The 26,540-nt window shown below is 43.2% G+C and overlaps 1 protein-coding gene across 4 annotated transcripts in view; it reads right to left on the minus strand.

The window, feature by feature from the left end:
• Positions 1 to 26,540, minus strand: part of SLC4A3 (solute carrier family 4 member 3) — a 47,270-nt gene that overhangs the window by 13,420 nt on the left and 7,310 nt on the right. For 2 of the 4 annotated variants that reach the window (XM_079947098.1, XM_079947096.1), the window contains exons 1-10: positions 25,651 to 25,781; positions 25,265 to 25,421; positions 15,533 to 15,855; positions 14,499 to 14,656; positions 13,430 to 13,635; positions 3,835 to 3,986; positions 2,963 to 3,143; positions 2,061 to 2,196; positions 1,344 to 1,524; positions 470 to 569 (exon numbers count right to left, since the gene is read on the minus strand). In XM_079947098.1, coding sequence (XP_079803224.1) covers positions 470 to 569; positions 1,344 to 1,524; positions 2,061 to 2,196; positions 2,963 to 3,143; positions 3,835 to 3,986; positions 13,430 to 13,635; positions 14,499 to 14,656; positions 15,533 to 15,855; positions 25,265 to 25,421; positions 25,651 to 25,764 — 1,708 coding nt within the window. In that variant the 5' untranslated portion in view covers positions 25,765 to 25,781. Of the gene's footprint in view, positions 1 to 469; positions 570 to 1,343; positions 1,525 to 2,060; positions 2,197 to 2,962; positions 3,144 to 3,834; positions 3,987 to 13,429; positions 13,636 to 14,498; positions 14,657 to 15,213; positions 15,246 to 15,466; positions 15,856 to 25,264; positions 25,422 to 25,650; positions 25,782 to 26,540 lie in introns of those variants that run through there. The other 2 variants (XM_079947097.1, XM_079947099.1) reach the window with 2 other exon arrangements.

Consider the following 26,540-nt stretch of genomic DNA (forward strand, 5'->3'; position numbering starts at 1 on the left):
AGAACCTATGACTGACCTAGAAATTCTGAGCAGGTTTACAAGCAATCCTATACTTGAGTTGCTGTAACTGAGGGGCTATAGTACCTGACAGAAGCTCGATTATACTGGCAAAATGCAAAAGATGCTGCTGTCATGACAAGCACAGCAGCAGAAAACTTCAAATATGCTGGCCAATACATTTTTTTGCCTTTGCCAAGACAGTTTTCAGCCAGGCATATGAAAGGTGAGTGGAGCCATATTACCGGTACTTCTCCTACCCCATGGTGGGGTTTGAACCCCTCCCCACCTGGGCTGAGAGAGTATAGGTTAAGATGGCTGCTCCACCAGTGTAGCAGCAGCACCGAACCCCTGAACTCCCCATGAGATAATGCCAGCAAAAGGAAGAATGTTACTGTTGTTAAAACCACAGGTCTCCTGATGAAAGCCTGCTCAAGGCCTCAGTACTAGATTTTGGCTCAGGGCTCCTTACCAACAAGCACTACAGTAGCCTCTGCATCATCGGGAATCTTCTCCATCAGCTTGAGATATTTGTGACGATGTCCCTCAGAGCTGTGAAGGTGCATGTTTTTCTGTCTCAACAACAAAGGTTCTCATTAGCCAGGGCTGCCTATGAAAACATTTACCTCCCACACTGTTGGAGTGCCACTTGGCTCTCTAAATGAAAGGGCCATAAAAAGACAGGCTGCATTCTGGTTACTGAAGTCCAATAGTTTTCCTGCTGCTCTCTGTGATTCTAAATGCTCATTTAAGGCAAATTTAGAAATCGATTGTTTTGGCATACATATGCTATAACATTCATTCACTCGCTTGCTTGCTTGCTTGCTTTGAAGTTGTTGTTTTTTACAATCAAGTGATATATATACATCGTAATAAAAATGAAGAAAATTCAGAGAGTTCCTAAGCCTTTAGGCCAATGACTCCCACAAGTATTTCCCCCCACCTCTTGACCAATGCCACTTCTCTTACTTTTCCTTGTTCCTTCCCTGTGACCAGCAGAAATAAAGTAAGCTGTGGAAAACATTGAAATCTCTGCACCTTGCTTTGAATTCATTATTTCTTAGCAAGGCCCAGTTAATAATGAAGGTATCAGTGTTTTCTTTAGCTCACACAGAGATTTCACTCTACTTATCGTACTTTTCTGTGTATAAGACTAGGGCTTTTTTTTTTACTAAAAAAATGTTTACAAGGGGGGTAGTCTTATACACGGGGGCAATCTCTCCCCCATTTTCTTAATTTTAAGTCCCCCAAAATAGGGAGCGTCTTATACATGGGGGTGTGTTATACACGGAAAAATACGGTACTCTTCAGAACAATTCAGCTCTCCATGCCTGTTCCTCACTCACCTCTCTATAATCAGGGTCATGGATTCTGGGCTCTGTCATCTCAATGCGCTCTTCCCCCATCAATGGCATGCATGTGTCAACTGCATGGTTGTGGTGGTGATGGTGGTTTCCTACCATAGAGTTCATGCTGGAGTTGGATTGGTTCCGGGGAAAGAATACCTCCTTTTCATCATTAGGGTGGCTGAAGAAATAATGCGGATGTTAAAGGAACTACAGGACAGTGGCCAGCTTTCTTTGGCTAAAGTTTATTGCAGCTCAGAGCTTGACCAAAATGAAAATATGCCTTTCACATCTTTTATTCCTGTTGTGTCCACAGCAACAAATCCCTGCTCATCTATTTCCCTGCTTCCGTACCCCCATTTTCCTGACCTTTATATACCCCAAAGTCCTGGTCTCCCTGCCCATATATATCTTAAGCTATGAGCTTCTTTCATCACCACAACTTCACTTAGAGATATCCATTTCACTACCCTAAGACAGCCAACATCTTTATGTATCTCTAGTTCCTAAGAGGACTTCAGGAACCTCATCAGCTCCACACCAAAAAATTATCTTGTTCTCACCCACCTCCCTCTTGCCATTCCTGGTCTTTTTGTGCAGTCTTTTATGTATTTATACCACTGTTCACTCTTCCTTAACATTCAGCAGCTCTTCCACATGTGACCCTGCCACTCAAAGCCCAACCTGCTGTCTTTCTAATGCCAGCACATTACTTACCTGTGCTTGAGCAGCAGGGCCCTGAGCACATTGGCTCTGTCTTCGGCCTTGATCTGGTCTGATATTATCATGGTTTCTACCACCAGGTGAGCAATGCCAGGTAATGTTGTTTGCTCCAGGTCCAACAGAACAGCTCCTGGGATCAGGAAGACCAATAGGTTTAGGTCATGTAAGATCATTGAAGAGATTTCTCAGGCACAAAGTATCTCAGACTGTTGTCTCCTATCATTTTTCCTGTGCAAAGGAAATTTTAGCTCATACCACTTTGCTTCTGACAGCAATAACAGTACTTTATCTCAATGACTCAGGGCATTATGTTGCTCACTCACAAAAATGTATCTGTACCCCACTGCATGGGATTTCACACATCACTTAATCTCCCCAGAATCTCCCATGGAGTATTTCTCCCTCAACAGGACTTTCCCCCTCACCTTCCCACCCCACATCCTAAACCTGTTCTAGGGGCTCCCTCAACCATCCAGAGCAGATTTAGGGGGCATAGGGAGAGCACAGGAGGAGGAGGAGGGAAGTCCCATTGTGCGGGTGGACCTCATAATTTGCACGCAATAACTTAGTTGAATCCTGCCCTAAATCTTCAATTGGATCTGAACCTCTTGTGAGAAAAAGCAAACCTTTTTGGTGGCCTCCTTCTTAGCCCAAGACTTCAGTGTTGCACATTCAGCTGCAGGACCAGGCTGCCATGAATGATGGAAAAGATATCCTGGCAATCAGAAGACAACCCACAATTGTCTACCATTCTCTCTCTTTCCCTTGAGAGAGTCTGAATCATGAGAGATCTTGTTGATTTGTGTCTTTTGTTTGTAGGCTGGGATATGGCTTTTATCAAGGTCTTGTCAACATACATCTCAGGACAAAAGCCCAGCCCCACCTTGGTTACTCACCATGGGCAATAGTCTTCCTGAGCTCCAGAAGGCTGCGAAAGGACAGTGAAGCCACATGAGGCTTCCCCCATCGTGCTGTGTCCTCCTCCACATCCTCCTCAAATTTGATCCAGCGCGCTGTCTCCTTCCAGTGCATGTCCTGGTTCTTCTCCACCACTAATTCATTCAACTCCACAAATACCTGTCAGAGGAAAGAAAGGGAACTGAACTGCAGCTGCTTCCTCTGTCCAAGTTCTTTCATGAGAATAGCCTACCTAGCACCTATTGCTGTCATGGGGTGGTGCTCTTTAGCTCTGTCCTATTAGCACCAGAAATCCCTGCTGATGACAGAATGCTTAAGACCTGCTATGAGAGAATAGAGATAACTTCAGAGGAAATATGTGCCTGCCTTCATCCTGTGGATCTGATACAGCCTATGGGCCAAGAGTACACAAAGAATATAACTGGAGGAGGTCTAGATTCATATTATCTCAACAGTCTCTAAAGATTTAGGGCTCATCCACACTTCTGCTTTCCCTCAGGGAAAATTACTTGGACCTGTGCTTTCTAGGCATGGCACAAGCAGAAAATGTGAATGAACCCTTAGTTTCCCCTTCCAGGCCAGCCATTTCTCCTCTTGAAATAGGGCATCTTGTATCAAGGGAGACCCAAAGAACACAGATTAGGATAAGACTACTTACCTATACTTACCTACTTGCCATGAACTCTGTAGACACTGCTTCAGCCTCACTTTTGGGTCACACAGTCTTATAATGACTATAATTACTGCCTCTGTGGGAAGCAATTCACCAACAGGCAACATGGCCAGCACCTGATTGAAGCTACCAATTTTGCCTGTAGATTGTGAGGTCTCCACAAGGCAGGGCCATTACCTCGTGGGGTTTCCTGTCAAGCTTCTTCTTCTTCTTCTTCTTTTTGACAGACTGTGAAGTCAAAGACTTTTTGCTGCTTCTGGTAGTCTGGCTCCGGGAGGGTTTCTTAACCAGATGTCTTCTTACTCCTGGATTATCTTCAAAACGGTGGCCTAGAAAAAAGGCAGGGCAGGAGCAAGGGCAAGCAGAAGAATGAAGGGAAAAGCAACTTGTCCTTCTGTAGCCAAGGTTGTCTGTATGCCATGACTACAGCCATGGGAGCATAGTCAGAAATCTGAGCAGCTCAGCTTTCAGCCCCATGTTTCTAGCCCTAAGAGATGGGTAAGCAATACTAGGTGAAAACTTAGCAGTCAGAAGAGGGATGAGCAAAATTTCTGCTAGCTCAAGCTGGGGCATGGAGGCAGCATTCTGCATAGCTCCTTCCTTCCTCAGCATGTCTATAAGAAACAGAATGAAAAATGAGCCTATTCATTTTAATTTGCTTAACACAAAACACAGAATTAAGCTTTTCTCAGTACACAGCTTGGATAACCTGGGCATGGACTCGGGGTGTTATGTTTCCTTTTTAAAGTAGAGCATACACAGCCCCTCTCTTTTCAGGATTCTGTGGTCTCAAGGTAGCTATGAAAATGTCCCACAAGGAGCCAGGCCACTGATCTATCTTGATCAGCACTGTTTACTCCAAAAGGCAGCAGCTCTCTAGCCCTTCTACCTAAGATGCTTCTAACAGGAGATGCTGGATGCTGAACCTGGGGTTTTCTGCATGCAAAACAAATGCTCTACCACTGAGCAGTGGCCCCTCTCTGTCCTTGTCTTACTCTACATTCTGACTGTGAAGCAGTTTGCAACACAGCCAGGAAACAGAGGCTTTATTCCCACACATTTGTCCCTGAACACTCTTCTTGAGCAGGTGCAGGTGCTTATGCAATAGATCTCTATCTCAAGAGAGGCACAGATGACTACTGTGATATACTCCATGAAGCATGGCAAAACCTCTGCTCAGCTACAATTTGCTGTTGCTGTTTGTTTTCTGGAAGCTGCAGGAACAATGCCAAGGCAGTGGGGGCACATAATGTGCTTATCTGTGGCTGCCAGGGAGTGGGGAGAAGGGTTTTCAGGGCTTTGTAAGTGACAGTATAGGAAGGGAATTTTATTGTATCACAGGTATACAGGCACACCCTTTATTATTTTATCTATTGCATTTTTTATCAACATCTTCTCCAAGAAGCTCTGGCAGTACACAGTATTCTCCTGCTCCCATTTTATCCTCACCACAACCTTGTGAGGCAGATTAGGCAGTGAGTGACTGCCCCGTGGTCACCTTGTGAGCTTTGTAGCTGAGTTGGCATTTGAACCTGGGTCGTCCTAGTCCTAGCCCAACACTGTATCAGGCTGACTCTCCCCACAGCAAACATCTTGACATCTGATTGTCATGCTTTTGAATATTATAATTTGCCCCCTCTGATCAGCATGTTTTTGGAAAACAGTCCACATTTTTGAACTAAATATTCATATATTCGTATATTCTGTTTTGCTTTGTGGTTCCCTCACATAAATAAATAAAATACCTAGGGCGTAATCTATCAAAGGTTAAGAACGCAAAAGCCCTGCAGGATGAGACGAAAGGCCCACCTAATCCAGCATCCTGCTCTCAGGGGCCAGCCAGATGCCTATGGGAAACCCACAAGTACAACATGGGCTCTCACCATACATGTCCCCCAGCAAATGGTACTAAAAGGCATGCTGATACTGAAGACAGCACACAGTGATCATAACTAGTAGCCACAGATAACCTCATCATTAATTTGCCTAAACCCCTGTCCAAGTTGGTGGCTGACTTTATATTGGATGGCAGCAAATTCCACAGGATAGCTATGTGAAGAACCTCCCCATATTTAGCCTCATTTGCAGTACTTTGAGATGGAGAGAAAAAAAATTCTGCATCCACCTTCTCCTCACCATGACTATACCTCTATCATATTCCCTATTACTTACCTTTTCCCCAGCTAAAAAGCCTCAAATGTAACCTCTCCTCCAAAGGGAGTTCTTCATCACCACTCCCCCCTCCTTGATCATTTGGTTATCTTTTTCTGCTCTTTTGCAGCTCTATAACAACCTTTTTTGAGGTGAGGTGACTAGAGTATACAGTACTCCAGGTGCAGTTGCACCACAGAGTATTGTAACAGCATTATCAAACTGGTAGTTTCGTTTTCAACCTCTTTCCTAATGATCTCAAACATAGAATTGCCTTTTTTCCAGCTGCTGCACATTGGGTTGCCATTTTAATTGAGCTCTGCACCGTGACCTCAGGATCTCTTTTCTGGTTAGTCACTGTCAGTTCAGACCCTAGAAGTTAGGGTGGAGGAAATAACCTAATGTGCATCACTTGGTGCTTGCTGAAATTAAGCCTCATTTGCTATTTTACTCATGTCCAGTGTGGAGCTTTTGGAGCTCCTCACAACTGCTTTTTGCTTTTACCACCCTGGACAATTTGATGTCACCACACTCTTCATTCCAGATCATTCATGAACAAGTTTAAAAGCAACTTTTTTCTGCCTTTCTGTTCTCCCACATCAAAAAGCAGGCAGTGTTTAAGGTAGTGTCTGCCAATGTCTAGTAAGGCCTTGGGAGCTAACGCTAGAGCAGACATTCTCATGCCAGCAGTTCAAATGCTATAGTTGAGGGCTTCTCTGACCTAAAATGGGAGCTGTGGTGTGGTCTATCTCAGAAAACAGCTGAGAGGGGTTGATTAAGTTAATGGTTCATGCCAAGGGCAACTGTTCAGGGGTTCTCATTTTTCCCCAACAGCAGTGGAATTACTGAAAGGTAGCATAAATTATGAGCAATACAGCACTTCTGGACAGTATTGCCCAAGTGTTCTCAAGATAGTTCAGCTATCCATGCCCTCTTTCTATTCTTCATCTACTTTTAATAAATCTTGGGAGTATGAAATGCAGTAGAATCATAGAATCATAGAGTTGGAAGGGACCCCAAGGGTCATGTAGTCCCAACAGCTTGCAATACAGGAATCTCAGCTAAAGCATCCATGACAGATGGTCATCCAAGCTCTGTATAAAACTTCCAATGAAGAAGAGTCCTCCACCTCTCATGAGAGTCTGTTCCACTGTCAGACAGCTTACTATCAGAAAGCTCTTCCTGATGTTGTGTCTCCTTTCTTGTAATTTGAATTGATTGGTTCAGGTCCCAGCCTCTGGAGCAGGAGAAAGCAAGCTTGTTCCACGTGACAGTCCTTTAGATTTTTGAAGATGGTCATCATATCTCCTCCGCAATGCTAGGATTCACTCCCCTGTTCCACATTCTCATGGGAAGGACCATTTTACAGCCTGACACCTTGGGAATCTGGGTCACTAACACTGCAATTCCATGCATGCTTACCTCAGTGTAAGTTCCATTGAACTCAATGAAGCTTGCTTCTGAGTAGACATATACAAATTGCACTGTAAATTAAATATAAACAAAATCTATACATTGCCGGAGGGATTTTCCTCCCACTGGCTGTGCGCCTGATTTGAGGCCTGTTGACAGCTGGATACCACACCATCCCATTTACAGCTACATAAGAGTGACAAAAACCAATAAGTGCTCATCAATACTAATGCACTCTTGCTGCTTGGAGCTGCTATTCTGGGGTCATATTATATGTAGTGCTCATAATTTCTATAGGCAAGTTGTACAGTTCATCTGGAGACAGAAATAACATCTGAGGGCAAATATATGTGTGATACAGGTGTATAACTCGTGTACTTGTGTAAAATGTATAAAGCATGTCAGGTGGAATTGTTTGACTATTATAAACATAGAGAATAATATTAGCCTACTCACATGTCAGTCACATACATCTGTGTCCCCCTCCCATGCCTGACATCCACTTGGAGAGGGATTGAGCAGTGCAGACAGAAGTCGAGTTTGGTGCTTCAAGAACAAACAGATCTGATGTGGGAGGTCCATAATAAGATCTCCTGCCTTCTTAAAAAATATATATTAAATGGCATCTGGTAGCTGCAGTTCTGATTGCAGCAGTTTTTGGGAAAAGGAGATTTAACTCTCTTCCCCCAGTGCTGTTTTATTGATGTAAAAACCTTCTGCCCTTAGCACCACACAGGGAAAGTACATGTATCTGTATGGTGCCTATATTCCACCCCCTCAAAAGGGCCGATAGCAGCTTTAAATTGTAGGATTTAGACATGCTCTAAATCAGCCAGAACTCCAATGAGCAGCATAGAAAACATTCCTTCTATACGTCCCAAGATCAGAGCTGCTCACTTATTTCTCTCACTATGTATTCATGATGGAAATTGACCTGGGAGGCTGTGGGCCCCAAAGGAAAGTCTTTGGATAAATAAACACTACAAGCCCCCACTCAGCTTCTCAGCCTGGGTTGACTCAATTCTAGCAAGTACACTATGTGGTTCTGTCCAGCACTGATAATAGGAACTCCTGGGTGATAAATTAAGACCCAGGGTTTTCTGTGCCACAATATGGTTTTAGTGCATATGAGTAGGATTACAAGATGTGTGTTTCACTGTGAGTGTGTCTTCAGTAGAATCAGCATACGTTGCACTTTATAACATATGTTATAACATTATGCTCATATATCAGGATACACAGCTTTATGATTTCTTCTTGTGAATGTAACATCCCATGCCAACCCTGATTTGGTTTGGTTTAGTTTTTATGTGCTTGTCTTGTGACAGTTTATTTTTTTACTTGGGTTATATGGATAAAAATCAATGAAAATAGTTTCAAAAAAAAGAACAACACAACGCTCGTGTAACTGTAACCAAAAGCCGTATTTCTAGAAAATACAAATTACAACCTAGAACCAAACTGCAAAATCATGAGCGCAACTATTTGTGTATGGATGAGGAAGTATACATTGCCATTGAGTGTCTTCAGCCTCCCATCCTTTGTAGATTTGTACAGATAGACTCCATGCCAAAATAACACAAATGCCTGAAAGTATGTTTATGGGATAGGGCAAGGTATAACTTCCCTGTGCTCTGTATCTACCCGGGGTAGACAGGATGACCAGATGCAAAGAAGGACAACAGTCCTGTACCTTTAATAATTCTGGAGAAGGATTTATTTTATTTTATTTTTTGCTAATTGTCACACAGGGATGAAATTGTCTGCACAACTATTAAAGGTCCTGACCTCTTTTGAACCTGGTCACCCAATCAAGACTAGACTCTAAGCATAGTTGAGATCAGGTTGTGTGAGGGAATGTGCATATGTGCGCGTATAAGTCTCAGCAGGTACTTACGGGTGGGGTCCAAGTTAGGATAGCCCAAGTGGTTCTGGATGGCCTCCCATAGGTCATAGTCTTCAAAGTTGAGCGCAAACTCCTCAAAGTCCTCATAGCCAAAAGAGTTACCGACACAGATGGCTATCCCTACTTCTGAGCTGTCTCCTACTCCTGTCTCCTTCACTGCATCCTCTCTGTCTGGAACAGCCATTGCTATGTCCTTAAGAAGGTGGGAGTCGAGGGGCATGTGACAATCACAACATTGGCAAAGAGCAGGATTTAGCAGGTGGACCCTTTTTCTGACTGAAGCTCTTCAGGCAGCACACAATCCAGGAAGCTGCTAGGTTCAGTATTCAGGATTTCTTCTGACAGGATTTGAGAGGAAATGCCAGCATGCGTCATCTAGGCAAGTGAAAAGTGTAAAGACTTCCCCTGCTTGCTTGGAGTCCAAGGGAGCATATATGTATCCTTGCTCGCTGCCACAGCTCAGTAGGAAGTTTGCTGTAGGAGATCCAATACATGTGCTGCTGGAAGAGGTTTCTTGGCTTGTGGCACTGCCTGTTGTGTCCCCCACACTCTTTGGGTGTCTCCTCCCACTGAAGCCTGGAAAGCAGCCTATTGGCTTTTCTGTGTCCTGGGGCTCAGAGCTGGCATTTCCATGACGTCTCTTCTGTGCTCTTACATAGAAAGAACCAGCATATGGGGAGGGACATGGCATAGAGCACAGCCCATACATGCACATGTACATAAACTGAATCCTAATGCCTTTGAAACTTATCAGCAATTGCAACAACACTAGACCCTCTGAGCAGGAAACTGGATCTAATGTGGCCACTCCCTTCAGGAGATAAAATACATAGATCTCTCAGAAGACAAAAGGTTGCTGATAACTCTGAGCCAAGAAAGTCAGTAGGAGAAATAAAACTCCTGGGAAGATACAGGGCCTGCCTGACCATCTCAGAATTCCATCCAGTCAATTATGGATGGACAGCATCTTAAGACATAAACTCATAAATCAAAACTGAGCCCTTGGCAACAGAAGACCACATCTAGACTGTGGGTCACTGGCCAGAGCTAGAAAGCAAGTTAAGTATTTCAAGTTTTTTTCTCTAAGCACTAAGGCCTAGAGAATCCTCACCAGTGGATTCTGAATACAGTGTTGGGAGTGTAGGTGTGAACTAAGCTGAAGAATGAATGGCAAAGTTCCATAAAGACACTGAACATGCATTTTTCTGGCCCTAGTGATTACAGTGGTGTTTCCTTAAAGTACTGCTGAAAGAAACAACTCAGAAATTATTTGCCCTGGTAGTTTTGGGCTGGCAAGAGGATACAGCAGATATTACAGAACTATTGCCATTGACCATTGACCCACCTCACCCTGGTATGAACAGGATATTATGCAGGAATCAAACCCTGAAAATGAAGTGGATTTGTAAACTAGAGTTATAAGGGAACCTTGTTTGATTTAACTATGATTTGTGTCAGCACACAATAATGCAAAACCATGTTTAATATGGGGACAGGAGAGGACGGGGAAGGGAGGGGAAAATATTCCCAGAGTGGAGGGGAAATGTGGAAGGGGTTCTAAACACTTGATTTTGGGGGGATAAAGTTGGGAGCCTGACACACTGCACTATCTGTGTAAGGGCCAAACTACACATAATGCTAAATGTGTCTTTGCATTTAACATGTAATGATTATCCCATCCAGCCCTGAGAGGAAATTTAACCATTTTCTTCCCTATTGTGGTCCTGAGAAAAAGTCCTTTTCTAAAAATGCTATTTGCATCATTTACGAGCAGTCACAGATAGATGCCTAGTTGGCTTAATTCAGATGATTCATATCCATCAATCTCCCCACACAACCTATTTCAGTCTGCTTCCTTCCTGGCTTTGGGCCACACTTGTCAAAAGCAAGCACCCAACTTCACCTTTGGAGAGGTAATGGCAGTGCTTGGCACTCACAGAGAAGGATCTGTGGGTGGAAGAAAGCAGTGCTCAAACCATCCCTTGCCTGCTGATTATCCTCTGAAAATGCCCCCCAATTAGACTAGTTTCCAGTTTCTAGCTCCAGGGAAGGGAATTAATCAGTCCAAGGGAAGGACACTTCCAGGGGAGATTCAGCAGGTGGAAGGCTACACACTCCCATCCTGCCTGCTGATCCTCCCCCCACAAATGCCCCCCACTCCCCACATCAGTGTTATTTTGAGAATTCTGTGTTTCCCTTGCAAGTTCTAGTTTGACCCCTCCATGCCTGAATAATTTGACAAGAGCCTTTTCCAGATCTTGCTCTCCTGCTTCCCTGCCATTTACTCATTCCTTGTGGCATTTGTGTTACATATGAATGTTGTTAACATGAGATACATCACCGAAGAAAAACTAGGTTTTACATTCATATCATACATTTTCAGCACAAATTTATTTAAGCCTCACAAGGTAAGGGTATCCTACGAGTTAATTTCAAAATATAAGCTAAGTTCCCATTATTTTATTTCAGCACAGTTCTTTTTCTTACCTCTGTTCCAGACTTGCAAACCTTATATTCCTTTCAGTAAAGTCATTGCACATTTTAAATAAACCTTTAAGGCAGTTTTTATGCACTGAGACTATCTAATGACTTACAGCAACATTTAGGATATTTTTGACATATTCAGGAGGGCCTGAATAGAGAGACTTTTTCTTCCTTTCCTATAATACTTGAACTTGAGGGCAGTAGTGGAAGGCATGGCAGGGTGGCAGCATTCGCCTGACTTCCCAATAGCTGAGTCCCTACTGCTTACCAGGAAGGAGAGGGGGAGAAGCAGTGGGAAGTCCAGCAAAGCACAAATCTACTGATGGAGCTAATCTGCCACTCCTGCCAGTATGTTTGCACTGTGCTGAATTTCCTACTGCTCCCCCACTCCCCTCCTTTCCCATTTAGCAGCAGCAACTCAGCTGTTTGGAGGTCAGGTGAGCATCACTGCCCAACCACACTGACTGCTATTGCCTAGAGATCGTCCAAGGAAACTGAATAGTGGGGGATTCCAGACAGACAAAATGAATTACTTATTCACACATCACATATGGAATTTGCTACCACAAGATGTGGGAATGGCCACCAATTTGGACAAGCTTTAAAAATTATTTAGACAAATTCATGGAGGGCAAGGCTATCAGAGGCTGCTAGTCATGATGGCTACACATACTACCTTCTGAAGCAAAGGCAGCATGCCTCTGAATATCAGTTACTGGAGAACAGTGGGAAAGGGCTTTTGTGGGTTTTCCATAGACATCTCATTCATCCCTGAGAAAAACAGGATGCTAGACAACATAGGCCTTTGATCTGATCCAACAGGGCTGCTATTTTGTTCTTAGGACCTGGGCTTAAAGCAGGCATAGGCAACCTTGGCCCTCCAGATGTTTTGGGACTACAACTCCCATGATCCCTAGCTAACAGGACCAGTGGTGAGGGATGATGGGAATTGTAGTCCCAAAACATCTGGAGGGCCAAGGTTACCTATGCCTGGCTTAAAGTGTGCCTATTTCTGCGTGGAAGATGGAGGCAGTTCTGACAACAGCTCAAGAGGAATTATTTTTGTGTGGCTTGGGTAAACAATTTGACACTAGAGTAGGTGCAAGTAGGACTTATTTGTGCTGATCTCAGAGAGTAGAGGGATCATTGGGGTCTAGGGAACCAGTTAGGTTTTTAGCTCTTCATAAAAAAGGTGGTCAGAGGAGGTACAAACAGTGGTTGGCAGAATCATGACTGGGGTGGACAGAGAAAACAGGAACAATTATTCTCTGCTTACAATCCTATGCATATTTACTTTAGTGTTGCTTAAGTCCCATTGAACTCAGAGGCTTATTTCTGAGTAAATATGTGGAGGATTGGATCATAAATCTTCGCAAATACAAAAGCTTGTGGTTACTGATCAATACAGAGAAACAGTAGGCTTAAAGACAAACAAAGAACCAGTTCTTCACACAATGCATAATTAACCTATGGAAGCCGTTGCTAGAAGATATTATAATAGCTATTAATATAAATGAGCATGCAGTGATAGCCAAAAACACAACCTCTTTTAGAGGCGGTATCCATCTAAGCACTTAATATATGAGGGATAAACAAAAGGTTCATATACCTTCATTGTGTCTTTCTTGTGAAAGCTACTACGCAATCTACTTGCCCACTTTTAGTACAAAGGGCTATTGTTCTATGCAGCATAGCAATATTTATGCATTTATAAGCCTCCCATATTCATTCAGTGCTGCACTAGGAGAGAATCTTGGCAGATAGACACCATCACTATCACCCCCACCCCCATCACCAGGGACCCAGTTGGAACCTCACTTTTCATATCATCAAGGTCAGCAGAAGCCAGCATCTGAGCCTCAGCTTCATCTGTGGGAATTCGCTGGTAGGTGGCACTCTCCATGGCGGTCATGCTGCCGATACACACCCTCTCCTTCAGGTCGTAGCTTGCCCGTTGCCCACTTGGCACCTGACTCCAAAGTTTTCGCTTGTCCCAAACTCTGTTATCTTTATATCCAGGGAAACTGTGGAGACCAGCAACAGAGGGTGTGATGTTGGCACAGGCAGTGAAATAGGAAAAGTTGTTCCTATAAAAGGAGACAAGCCAGGGAACGAGACTGGCTACGTACTTTTGATCTCTCCTAAACAATCTTGGAAGCAAGGGAGAATGTTGCCTCAGCAGAAACAAGCTATTTCCTAGTGGGAAGGATAAACCCTGCAAACAAACCCTCTCCATCCAATTGATGGAGTATCTTGTTACATCAGAGCTGGTAGCTCTGATGTTCCTTTTTTAGAATTGCACTTCTAAAAACCAAAGCTGCTCAAAGCTTGCTTGGAAAGCAGGTCTTCTGTCTGGGAAAACTGACCTCTAATCTCAGGTGCATGAGGGCCTGTTGTGATTATTGTTAACAATCACATTTGTATCAGGTTCTTCAAAGAGCTCAGGGCACTGTACATGGGGGTTATTCCATAATATCCTCACAACATACCCTCAGTGATAGGACAATCTGAGATAGTGACTGGGCCAAGGTCACCCAGAGGGCTTCAAGGCAAAGCAGAGATTTGAGCTTATACCTCCCTAATTCAAGCCCAGAAGCATATAGCACACTGGTGACATCATACATGTTTCTCAGTTATGAAAAGAAAGATCCACACTCCCTAGCTATTTACAAATTCCAGGACTGAACTTGGAAATTGGAAATAGGTTCTAGAACTAAACTTGGATTACATGTGACTCAAATTAATCCCAGTCCCACCTGTGTTTGGGTCTTCAGAATAATAACATTTTGGTCATGAATTGGGTACATACAAGCACCTTTCTTTCACTACCCACAACATCTGCAGCCCATCTGCAGCCCAAACCATGTAAAGAGCTGAGTCCCCTTACCTTTTGGAAGAAATAGGCTCCTTCTCTGGCAGCAGATCGGAGAGATAAGGGAATGGAGCGAGGTGACTGCATTCCTCTGCCACATGAAATGGCAAAGGGCATGGGCTGCCACAGGCTTTCTCCTCCTCCTCTTCCTCCTCATCACTCCCAATGATAAACTGTAATGAAGCAAAGCAAAGAGCATATCTGGCACAGCAGTCAGGAAGCCTGGGAAATGCCACTCCTATTGCCCTGGCTAACACTGACAAAAAGAAGGAAGGCTGTGAGTCTTTATCATTTGGAAAACTGCCATCCACCCATTCCCCCCCCCATATGCTTCATACTATCCAGCTGTTTCATACTACAGTGGTACCTTGGTATATGAACTTAATCCGTTCCGGAAGTCTGTTCTTAAACCAAAGCGATCTTAAACCAAGGCGTGCTTTCCCATAGCAGCGGGGGACTCAATTTACAAATGGAACACACTCAGCGGGAAGCAAAACATGTTCTTATTCCAAGGCAAAGTTCACAAACCAAAACACCTACTTCCAGGTTTGAGGCATTCTTGATCCAAGTTGTTCATAAACTAAGCTGTTCTTAAACCAAGGTACCACTGTATGTGATTATTCCACCAGTCCTTAACAGATAACGCACATGCACACAATCACATACAATCAGGTCTGGCCCAAAATTTTTTGCTGCCTATGGCAGAACAACAAATGGCACACACACATACCCAAGTCGAGGCTGGCCAAGTTGTTTTGGCGTCTGAAACAGAAAAGGTCAAAAGCACCTCACTCTAGAAATAAATACACAATAATACATAAAATAACTAACACTTTGCTATCTTTTCATGATGCTAAAAATCTGCCTGAGGTAACACCCACACTCTGACTAATGGTCAGGTCAGCCAGCACTACAAAATATCTGCACTGCCTCATTGTAACACAGGGGGTACTGGAAATCTTTCAACCTTGTTTCCACCGTACCTAATTCTTGTATATGCATCTCCAAGCCCATGGCCCTTGTTGCTGTGTGAGCAGGAAATCTCTCACCTCAATGCTTCCTTCTGCCAGCCCTGCTTTTGGTTTGCCATGAGACTCTCCTTTGGGAGAGGCTTCAAGGTCAGACTCTGCCGAGGCATCCTTCTCTAGAACCTCCTCCCCTTCAGATTCTGCTTCCTCTTCTTCCTCCTCCTCTTCTTCCTCTTCCTCCACCTCCTGGATGGTGGGGGTGACATCAGAGGGAGGTACAGAGGTCTTTCTTGGTTTTTTCTTTTTCTTCTTCTTTCTGTCAGAGTGGGGAAGTCTCTTCTTGTAGGGGAGAGGCAGGTGGGTGGAGAGGGGGTGATGGATGTGGTGGGATGTCTGGCGATGGACTGTGGAAAAGAAACAGAGGGAGGGATTGCATCATGGAGAGAGGGCAGGAAAGCACCCTGCAGGGAATGGCAAACAGGGATTGGGAAAGAAAAGGCAGAAAACACCTACACTCTATTTTAGCAAGCTTTTCTTGTCCCTGCTAGGATTACCATTGCAACACACCCAAAGAACTCAGGAAGCTGAGTCAGACCACTGGTCCATCTAGCTCAGTACTGTCTATATTGACTGGCAGTGACTCTGCAGATCTAGCTGGAGATGCTGAGGATTGAATATGGGATCTAGTGTATGCAAAGCACGTGCTTTACCACTGAGCAATGCCCCCCTCCAGCAACACAGCCATTTCTTTCTCAGTCACTGTAAGAAAGAAACTACAGCATCTGCTTCATATGGCTTTAAACTTTCTAAGAGGTAAAGGACCCCTGGATGGTTAAGTCCAGTCAAAGGTGACTATGGGGTGCAGCACTAATCTCACTTTTCAGGCTGAAGAGAACTGGCAATGATGGGCGTAGAGAGGATTTTTGTTAGGGAGGACAGGACTTTGTTAGGGGTGCAGGATTTTGTTAGTGGGGGCAGAACCAATGTGATCGGTCAGTTAGTTAAATATTTTGATTGTTTTACTTGATCTAGGGGAGACAGCTGCCCCCCTTGGCATTTGTCCACAGAAAGCTTTCCGGGTCATGTTTAGCATGACTAAACCGCTGCTAGTGCACAGGACACCGTGATGAGTGCCAGAGCACATAGAAACTGCTGTTTACCACCACAGCAGTACCTATTTATCTACTTACACTGGTGTGCTTTCGAACTGCAAGGTTGGCAGAAGCTGGGACAGAGCAATGGGAGCTCACCACCGTCACACAGATTCAAACCGCTGACCTTCCAATTGGCAAGCCCAAGAGGCTCAGTGGTTTAGACCACAGCGCTCTCGCGTCCCTTTCTAAGAGAAGTCTAACAACCCCTAAGGCACCAAAAATATCTCAGAATTGCATATTTTATCTGTCCTGAGGCCAATACTCAGTTCCTGTTGCCTCCATGATACAGCATTTCCACAGTTCTCTCTCTCTCTCTCTCTCTCTCTCTCTCTCTCTCTGTGTGTGTGTGTGTGTGTGTGTGTCTGTCTGTCTGTCTTCCCAGCAAATATAATATTCTCTCTAAGCAGTGGACCTCACAGATTAGCCATTCTCAGTCTTTAACATGGAAAGTGATTTGAAAATGAAATCAGCCATAAATCAGTAAACTGCAATTATCAGAAAGCCACTCCATCCTTTTTGGATTCAGTATTTGCCCTCAATCTAACTTTGCAAAACTCTGTAACTCTATCTCAACCATTAAGTATTACCAGGATCTATTTTAAGAAAAAGAACAAAACTGAGTCAGGATCAGCTTTACCACAACATAGCTGTAGGTGGCAGCCTAGGGCAAGACTTTTGCTAAAGCAACAGATGAATGCTATATAAAGGGGCAAAAACAACGAATTTCACTTCACTGAGTAAGTAACAGCAGCAGCCCAATGGAATCTAGAAACTACAGCTTACTAGCACAGTGAAGAGGCAGGGACTCCAACTAGTCCTGGATGTGAGGATTTCACTGCTTCATCTAGGGTAGCCACTTACACATTGTCAAAAAAGAGGAAACATATCACCCAAAAGAGAAGAGGGCAGAGATTTATACATAGAGATAAATTATTTGTGGGTGGGCATAGAACGACTATCATTTAAACAGAAGTACAATGGATTTCACCATAGTGGGAAGACGTGGGCAAGGTGAACTGCATGCTTGCAGTCTACTGAGCAGGTGTTAACTGGCGATGGGCAACTTCAAGGCCCCTGCTCTCCATTCCTATAGTTCTTTATACTTAAACTGGAGTTTGACTGGATAGCCCTTCAAATAGAGAACTCTTCTCTGTAAAGTAGGGCCTGTGCCCACAGTAGTCCTATCAAACCAAAGCAAAATGCATGAGAAATGGCTGCAAGGCTCAGAAGAGTTCCAGAATATCTTTTAAGGAACCAATAAAGGTAAAGGTAAAGGTACCCCTGCCCGTACGGGCCAGTCTTGACAGACTCTGGGGTTGTGCGCCCATCTCACTTAAGAGGCCAGGGACCAGCACTGTCCGGAGACACTTCCGGGTCACGTGGCCAGCGTGACATCGCTGCTCTGGCCAGAGCCAGAGCCAGAGCCAGAGCCGCACACGGAAACGCCGTTTACCTTCCCGCTGGTAAGCGGTCCCTATTTATCTACTTGCACCCGGAGGTGCTTTCGAACTGCTAGGTTGGCAGGCGCTGGGACCGAGCAGCGGGAGCGCACCCCGCCACAGGGATTCGAACCGCCGACCTTTCGATCGGCAAGCCCTAGGCGCTGAGGCTTTAACCCACAGCGCCACCTGCGTCCCAAGGAACCAATAGGAGATAGCTTTAATATTTTGTCTAGGATGCTCAACCTTCTACCAGGCAAATTACACTTTACACACAAATACAAATCACAAAGTCATAATCATTTTATTATTAATGTAAAACCATTCCCAGGAAGCCACAAATTTGACTGGAGGAGTGATAAGAAAGAGGTGCTTAATCTTTCCCACTAGCCATTTTCCAATCAAGCTGCCCCCCCCCCCATGGGGAAAAGAGATAAATGAATCAGGGAAAAACAGCAGGAGGGGAAAAGTTAAAAAAAATACCCTCTCCTCCTCACCAGTTCTATCAAATCTACAGCCTCTTTTTCATTTTTAAAAAACTTTAAAAAATGACTCCATTGTGTCATTGCCCACATTTGTGTGTAATATGTTGTTTTCCCCTTAGACGTGGTCTGATGAGGATGAGGGGGCTGCTTCAGAGTGAAGCTATGCTTATAAAGAAGAGATGCTTTGTGAAAGAAGAATCTTGATTGTTCTTGTTCCTGGGCTCAGCTGTGGCTTTGCCTGTGCATTACTCTCTAGAGTACTACTCTCCCTGATGTAGTTAGTTGTCCAAAGTCAGACCTGCCTTGTAAGATATTCCAGTAGAGTTCATGACTGTGATCATGACTGTGATAGTGGAAGCATCCACATGAATGAGCACTGCTGAGTAGCCCCAAATACAAAGAAATCATCAGATGTCAGTGAAACAATCCAAGAAACAATATTGATGTTTCCCTCAAAACAGCAGTGCACCATACAACTCTGTTCACCATCCAAAGCTGCCATCTTGCTTCCATCAGTCTAATCCTGTAAGTAAGAAACAACCCTGAATTTTACCAGTCCTTTTTAGCATTCACTTTGCCTCCCTTTTGTCAGTAAGCCATAGTCTCTGGATCTGAATCAGTAGTGGTTATTACTCAGGCTATGTGGTCTAAACAACGGTGTGTTCACAAGTAGGAAGCTTGAACTTCTTACAGCCAAACAACAACAACAACTTCTCAAAGGCTATTCTGTGAAAATGCATACTTGTAATTTTCATCAATATAATCTACATGCAGATATCATATAAAAATTATATTATGTGTCATATCTATACTCCTGACTAATATCCTCCATCAAAAAGTGACAAGACAACATGAAGGATCCAGCATGTATAAAACATCTTAAACTACCATCATCATACATGGAAAAGAAGTGCCATAACATTTACAAGTTTCTACATGTTGCCAAGCAAAGCCCCCAAATAAGTTGATGGATCATAACTTGATGGATCAGATTCCATCAATATTCCTGTGGTTTTTTCATTGTGTTTTGTGTTTTTGCTTTCAATGTTTTACTTATTTGCTAGTTTATTATAGCTTTGATGTTGAAGGAAATTAGCTCAAGCACTGTCTCCATGGGAACTGCAATGCAATTGGCCTAGAATGTCATGGATTTGATTATGACAATCATACCAAATTATACCATGGCTTATACAAAAGGCGTGTCCTAAGCTATATTCTTTTAGCTTTAGCATTAACCTGCACCATTGTTACTACAACTAGATACTGCCTACTAAACATAGGCTCAGACTTGTGTTTTACTGTCTAGGCCAAGAGAGTAAGTCATCCTGGAAATGGATCTAGAAGTGTGGCAATTATTATGACATAGGGCGGAGAAAGCCTTTGACAATATTTCCTGGACTTTTTTGAAGAAGAATCTCCATGGGATGGGGGTAGGCCAAGGTTTTGAAAATGGTATAGGCGCAATATATTCTGAACAAAAAGCAAAGTTAATTGTAAACAATGTAGTTACAGAAGAATTCAAGATAGAAAAAGGGACACGCCAGGGATGCCCAATTTCCCCACTACTTTTTATTTCGGGCCTGGAGGTTTTGCTGAACATGATAAGAAAAGACCAGCTGGTTAAAGGGGTTCAGCTCGGAGCGAAACAATATAAATTGAGAGCATTCGCAGATGACTTGGTACTTCATTACAAGAGCCAGAATCTAGCACTAAAAGGGTTTTGGAATTAATACAAGAGTTTGGTCAAGTGGCAGGATTTAAATTAAACAAATCAAAGACTAAGGTATTAGAGAAAAACGTAACAGCAGGGGAGAAGGAGAGGTTTCAGAATGAAACAGGTTTAATTGTGGTCAAGAGTGTAAAATATTTGGGGATTAACATGACAGCTAAAAACATGAATCTATTTAAAGACAATTATGAGAAATGTTGGAATCAAGTGAAAAAAGATCTAGAAATTTGGTCAAATTTGTGGTATGACAAGGTTAAGGTTCATAAAGGCTTTAAAAACCATATTGTCAGGAAAGCATTGTATAATGTTTGGATTAAATACAAAGATTTGCTGGAGAACAAAACTCCAAGGTGGCTGTCACCAATGGAGGCAAAGGCATTGAAAAAACTTAATATGGAGTCTAAATGGCCAAAATATTGTGAAATCCTAGAACAGGAGGGTGATAAGTGGAAATTGCAGAGTTTTGAGAATCTAAAAGACAAAGTGCGAGATTGGCTTCACTATTATCAAATAATGGAGGTTTACAAGCTGGATAGGAAAATTGGTTTCCAGGTGGAGAAGTCAAAATTGGAAACAGAATTGCTAGAATTCAATACTAAGAATTTGTAAAAAATGTATAACTTGCTGTTGAAATGGAACACGCAGGATGAAACGGTTAAATCAGTTATGATTATTAATAATAATATAATAATAATAATTTATTATTTGTACCCCGCCCATCTGGCTGGGTCTCCCCAGCCACTCTGGGCGGCTTCCATAAAAACAAAAAATACACTAAAATATCACAGATTAAAAACTTCCCTGAACAGGGCTGCCTTAAGATGTCTTCTGAATGTCAGGTAGTTATTTATTGCTTTGACATCTGATGGGAGGGCATTCCACAGGGCAGGCGCCACGACCGAGAAGGCCCTCTGCCTGGTTCCCTGTAGCTTTGCTTCTCGCAATGAGGGAACCGCCAGAAGGCCCTCGGCACTGGATTAAGTGGGCGCAAGATATTGGACACAATATTATGTTTGCTGACTGGGAAAAGTTGTGGACCACCGGTATGAAATTCACGGTGTGTAACGCCCTGAGAGAAAATATTATGAAAATGATGTATAGGTGGTACATGACCCCAGTCAAGCTTGCAAAAATTTACCACTTATCAGATAATAAATGTTGGAAGTGTAAAGAAAATGAAGGCTCATTCTTTCACCTCTGGTGGACGTGCCCAAGGATTAAGGCTTTCTGGGAAATGATATATAATGAAATGAAAAAGGTATTTAAATATACCTTCTTGAAGAAACCAGAGGCCTTTCTCCTGGGTATGGTTAGCCATGTGGTGTTAAAGAAGGATAGAACTTTGTTTTTGTATGCCACAACAGCAGCAAGGATCCTTATTGCAAAGTATTGGAAGACACCAGATCTACCCACTTTGGAAGAATGGCAGATGAAAATGACAGACTACATGGGACTGGCGGAGATGACGGGCAGAATCCGTGACCAGGAGAAGGAGACAGTGGAAGAAGATTGGAAGAAATTTAAAGACTATCTTAATAAATACTATAAGATTAATGAGTGCTAGATTGACAGGGGTTTAAAAATAATGTGGTTTTCAGAGATCTTGATTAAGAAAAGGAATGGAATTAGTAAAAAACTCTTGGGAAATAAGGGAATGGATTTGCTGATTGGATAATGAAATTAGAATACAAAACGGGGAGGCACGAGGAAGTCGGGGAAAATAGGTTGAGAAAATAAGATCTGAAATTATACTTGTTGTTTTTTTTGTTTGTTTTGTTTTTATTGTTGTTGTTCGCATTTGTATGTTCTTATTGGAAATTTTAATAAATATCATCTAAAAAAATTATTATGACATAGGGCAATTTAAAAAACAACAACAACAACAAGTATTTGACCATTGTGTTCTAAAATAAATATTCCTTTTGGGTGAGGCCAATCAAAGCTTTGCTCAGGGTTTATTCTAAAATAGGTTTGTCTACACCACATTCCTCTCTACTTAATATAGCATATTATAGTCATTTGTGGAGGGTAGGGACACTGGTGTTAAAATAGAAATGAAGTGCTTTGAGTTCACAGCTCAGAGCACTCTGGTTTGGGGGATGTTACCAAGCATCCCTGCATGTCTGAGGTCAAAGATCTGATGGAGTTTGACATCATTTTAATTTGGAATTTAGCAATGAAGCTGAAGAATGTTCTGTGCAGCTTAGCAACGTAACATAGAATTAGTCCCCATCAGCACCAAAACTGCACGTGCAGTTAAACATGTTAACATGTGCAAGGGCTGTCATTTGCTTGTAAACAAACCAGAGCATGTCTCTGGAAACAGAAAACCATGAACTGCAACAGCCAGCGTTTGGGGGCAAGCAGAATAAATGTTGGTCAGAAATGTTTAATTGGTGGGAAATGAGGAAGGAATGATATGTACTGTAAAAATCACTGGCTTATCTTCCACACACAGGAGGAACCACCCACCCACATAGCCTCTAACTTCCCAGGATTCAAACGCATTTCACTGACCATCATCCAGTCTACAGGGCTTGCACGCCCTCTCCTGTTTCAGATACGATGGAGAAAGAGCTGTGTCATCAGGGTACTGATGGCAACATGCTCCAAAACTCCTAATGACTGCTCCCAACAGCTTCATATAAATTTCATAAACTTTTATTGCACTAGCCAAAGGCCATGGCATTATCCAAAAACATCAACAGTCACTATATATACCAGGGATCGGCAAGGTTTACCTCGCCTGGGCCGGTTCACTCCAGCGGAGAGCCCTCCATGCGTGCGTGTGAGCGTGTGCACCTGCGATTTCTGATGTCTGCCTCTCTACAGATGCGATTTGTGGCATCTGCATCTGCGCAGACGCGATTTCCGCTGCCACGGAAGTGAGTCCCTGCATTGTGCTGCGCCAGTTTAGCGCAGCGTGCAGGGACTCACCAAGTGAGCGGCTTGGTTTGGGGGCGGCTTGTGGGCCGGTTAAATGACCCCCGTGGGCCGCTTGTGGCCCATGGGCCTTAGTTTGCCTACCCTGATATATACAGTAAAACATAGTCAAATCAACTAAAATTCTTTGTTATATAAATAAAAGGTAGTTCTCATACAAAATGTACAAATCTCCAAGTCCCCTTTGCAGTTGATTTTTTTGCCCTAAGCTTCCTAGCGGCTTCAGGTAGATGTTAAATAACATTGGAGACAAAATAGTGTCCTGTGGAACACCGCAGCACAAGTGTCAGGAGCTTGAAGTGCACCCCCCAGTGTTACTCTTTGGACTCAACCACACAGGTAGGAACAGCACAACTATAGTACAGTGCCTCCAGTGTCCACCCCACTCAGTCAATCCAGGAGGATACCATGGTCAATGGTATCAAAGGCCACTGAGAGAACAAGTAAGAGTAACAAGGTCACAATCCCTCTGTCCCTCTCCTGATAAGGTCATCCATCAAGGCAATCAAAGCTGGTTTAGTCCCCAAAGCAGGCCTAAATCTAGATGGAAGTGGATCCAAGTGCCCATGTTCACAATCAATTCTTGGTAGGGGAGCAGTTGCTTAACACAATAGTGGATTCTTCACGCACCAAATTTTAGCTTGTCACTGCCAGCAAGACATTTGGGCTGTGTGCCTAGACCCCAGAGTCCTGCATGCACCACCAGCCACACATGCTGTCTTTGCTTGTTACTGGTGGCTATCATGCAGCAGTTGAAAATGGGCCTTGTATTTTAAATCAGTGGCTTGCTAGAATCCAAGCATGTTCACTAATAGTGATTCATTTCATACTTAATTATTTAACTATTACAATCAGGGTGAAAACAGAAATAATATAAAAACAGAACTCACTGTCTATTTTTCAGGGATTTCTCTAAGCTTCACAACAGAAATGACAGTTTTCCCCAACTTGGTGCCCTCCAGTAGTTTTGAACTACATTTCTCATCAACCTCAACCAGCAGCCAGATTGGGGGGAAATCTAGATAGAAAAAAAGTTAGCTGTCCTGTCACTTGTTCCTCCCCTATAGTTCATGAAAACTGTCCACCTTTTTGTTAATTTTTCAAAAGTACCACATGAGCATTTATCAATTCACTGTTCGCCTTATTACCGGTACTTATATTTTTAAGTACAAAACTACTTTGGGGGTGGGGGTTCTTGATGATATTGCATGTATCTAGTAGCAAATCAGCACTGACAAACTTCCACCTCAAACTTGCAAAAAAAAAAAATATTAAGAAGTCAGCCATGGAATGGAAAGTTACAATCAGAATGAAACCAGTGAGAGTGCTTCCAGGTCAGCCTGCTTACTCTAAAAATATTATATGTGTATTCACTGTACACTACACAAGAAGAAACAGCTGCTGCTGCTTTCTTTCTCTCTCAGGATAGATGAACAAGGAAAATATGCCTCACCTGCAAGCACAAAGAAACTCTTGGCACCTCCCACTGCCCCCCCCTCTATTTTTCCTAACAGTACAGAAATAAACAAAGTTAATAATTTGGTTGAAGCCTGATATCTGGGACTCCAGCTGGACGAATATGTGAAACTAATTTCTTTGATAAATCCTAGGCAGCAATAGAAAAAACTGCCTGTCTATAGCCAGTTTGGCTTCCATCAAGCAACCTCCAATAAGGTTTCATAGTGGAACAGCTTTACAATAAACTTTAAGGGGAGAATGAAATCAGATATTAGCTACTCAAAATCAGTTGCCACCAGTCAGAGAGACAAATGGATAATTTGTACAGTAACTGATCAATATATATTGTCTATATTTGGAATTAATGACAATATTTGAAGTCAAATAATTGAAACTTGTATTTGTGAATCCTTTCCCCCCTAGATATCAAATTTCAAATTTCAGGAAATTGTCCAGATTTTCACTTTTTGAAATACAGCAACCCAAAAATAGGCTATTGTAAGCAGGCCTTCCATACCAATTAAATATGGTTCCTACCTGAAGGCTGTGCTTGGTCTGTGCTCTGATTATAAACTGGGTTCAGTTTGTTTATAAGACATACGTACATTCAAAGTCGCTCTCGCTGTAGCTGCGACCTAGCTTCTCCTGGTCTCTTAGCACAGACTTGCTGATCAAGTCTCCGAACCGTTTGATAGCCAAGGTCTTGTCCAAATCCTCCTCATCCTCCGTGCCAGGAAAGGCCGTCTCAGCATCCTCACCATCCTGCACACCAATCCGCAGAACTGATAAATCACACAGTGCCTGAAAACAGTCCCTTAATACAGAGAGGCATAGAAAAACGCTAACCCCTTTTCCCTGTTCCCAGTCTCCTTCCCCAATAGTACCCACATTCACATTTCACAATGATTGGGTCACAAGAGCCCTCAAAACAATAGAGAGTAAAATGCTTGGCAGGGTTGTCTACCCTGATATTCATTTACATCGAACTTGCCTTCCTAATCTTGTCTGCCTTCTTCCCCAGATTGGGACTGTGAAGTTTACTGTCGTGTGCACTGTACAATTTTAGATATCCAGAAGGTGAACAACAGACTGTGTCCAAATCCATCCGTTCAAGACCCTCCTTTACCCTCTCTCCTCTTGTTCTCTCTTCACTCCTCTATGATCAGTGTCTCTCACAATCTGATATTTTAACTGTCAAGTTCTTTCTCATCCCCTCCTGCATTCCAGAAAGGAGAAGATCCCTTGAATTCCAGCTTATTTGAGGGGCGGGAGGAGCAAAGCCAAAAAGAGATTGGATAAATGGCGATTCACCTCAGGAGACAGGTAGAACAGGAAATATAGGACATAGGCTTGGATCGCGAGATCCAATGTTGGCTAGTCCATGTCACAGTTGTCTGATGTTTCCTATTGGTTGCCTGCAGAGCACACCTGTGTAATCCCAGTCTCTCTCTCTCCCCCCCCCCCCCCGCATCTGATCCTCTAGTCTTTTTCTTCCATCTTGCCTTCTTCTATCCTGAGTCTTTACCACAGGCCCTGACCCCATCCCATGCTCTCCATTACAATCTTCCACTTTGGAATATCTGTTATGGCCACTTTACTGTACAGCTCTGGATACAGCCCTTTCTTTCTGGATCCATTTCAGTCCTCCCTGTGCCTTTTCCAAGCACCACAGTTCAATCCTGCAGCTATGAGCTCTGTCAGTTTTACCCCTTACCAATCCTCAGCTGCAGACACTGGTTAAAAGAAGAAGAATTCCTGTCAATTTAGCCTGAAATGCTGGTGCCAAGCTGTTGTGGACTCCTCGGTTACCATGGCAACACAGTAGGCCCAGCAGTGACAGGTCCTTGCTGAACCAGAATAGGAAGTAAAACCACTGAACAG

This window comes from Podarcis cretensis, assembly GCF_951804945.1.
Source record: "Podarcis cretensis genome assembly, chromosome: 1".
Lineage (NCBI taxonomy): Eukaryota > Metazoa > Chordata > Lepidosauria > Squamata > Lacertidae > Podarcis > Podarcis cretensis.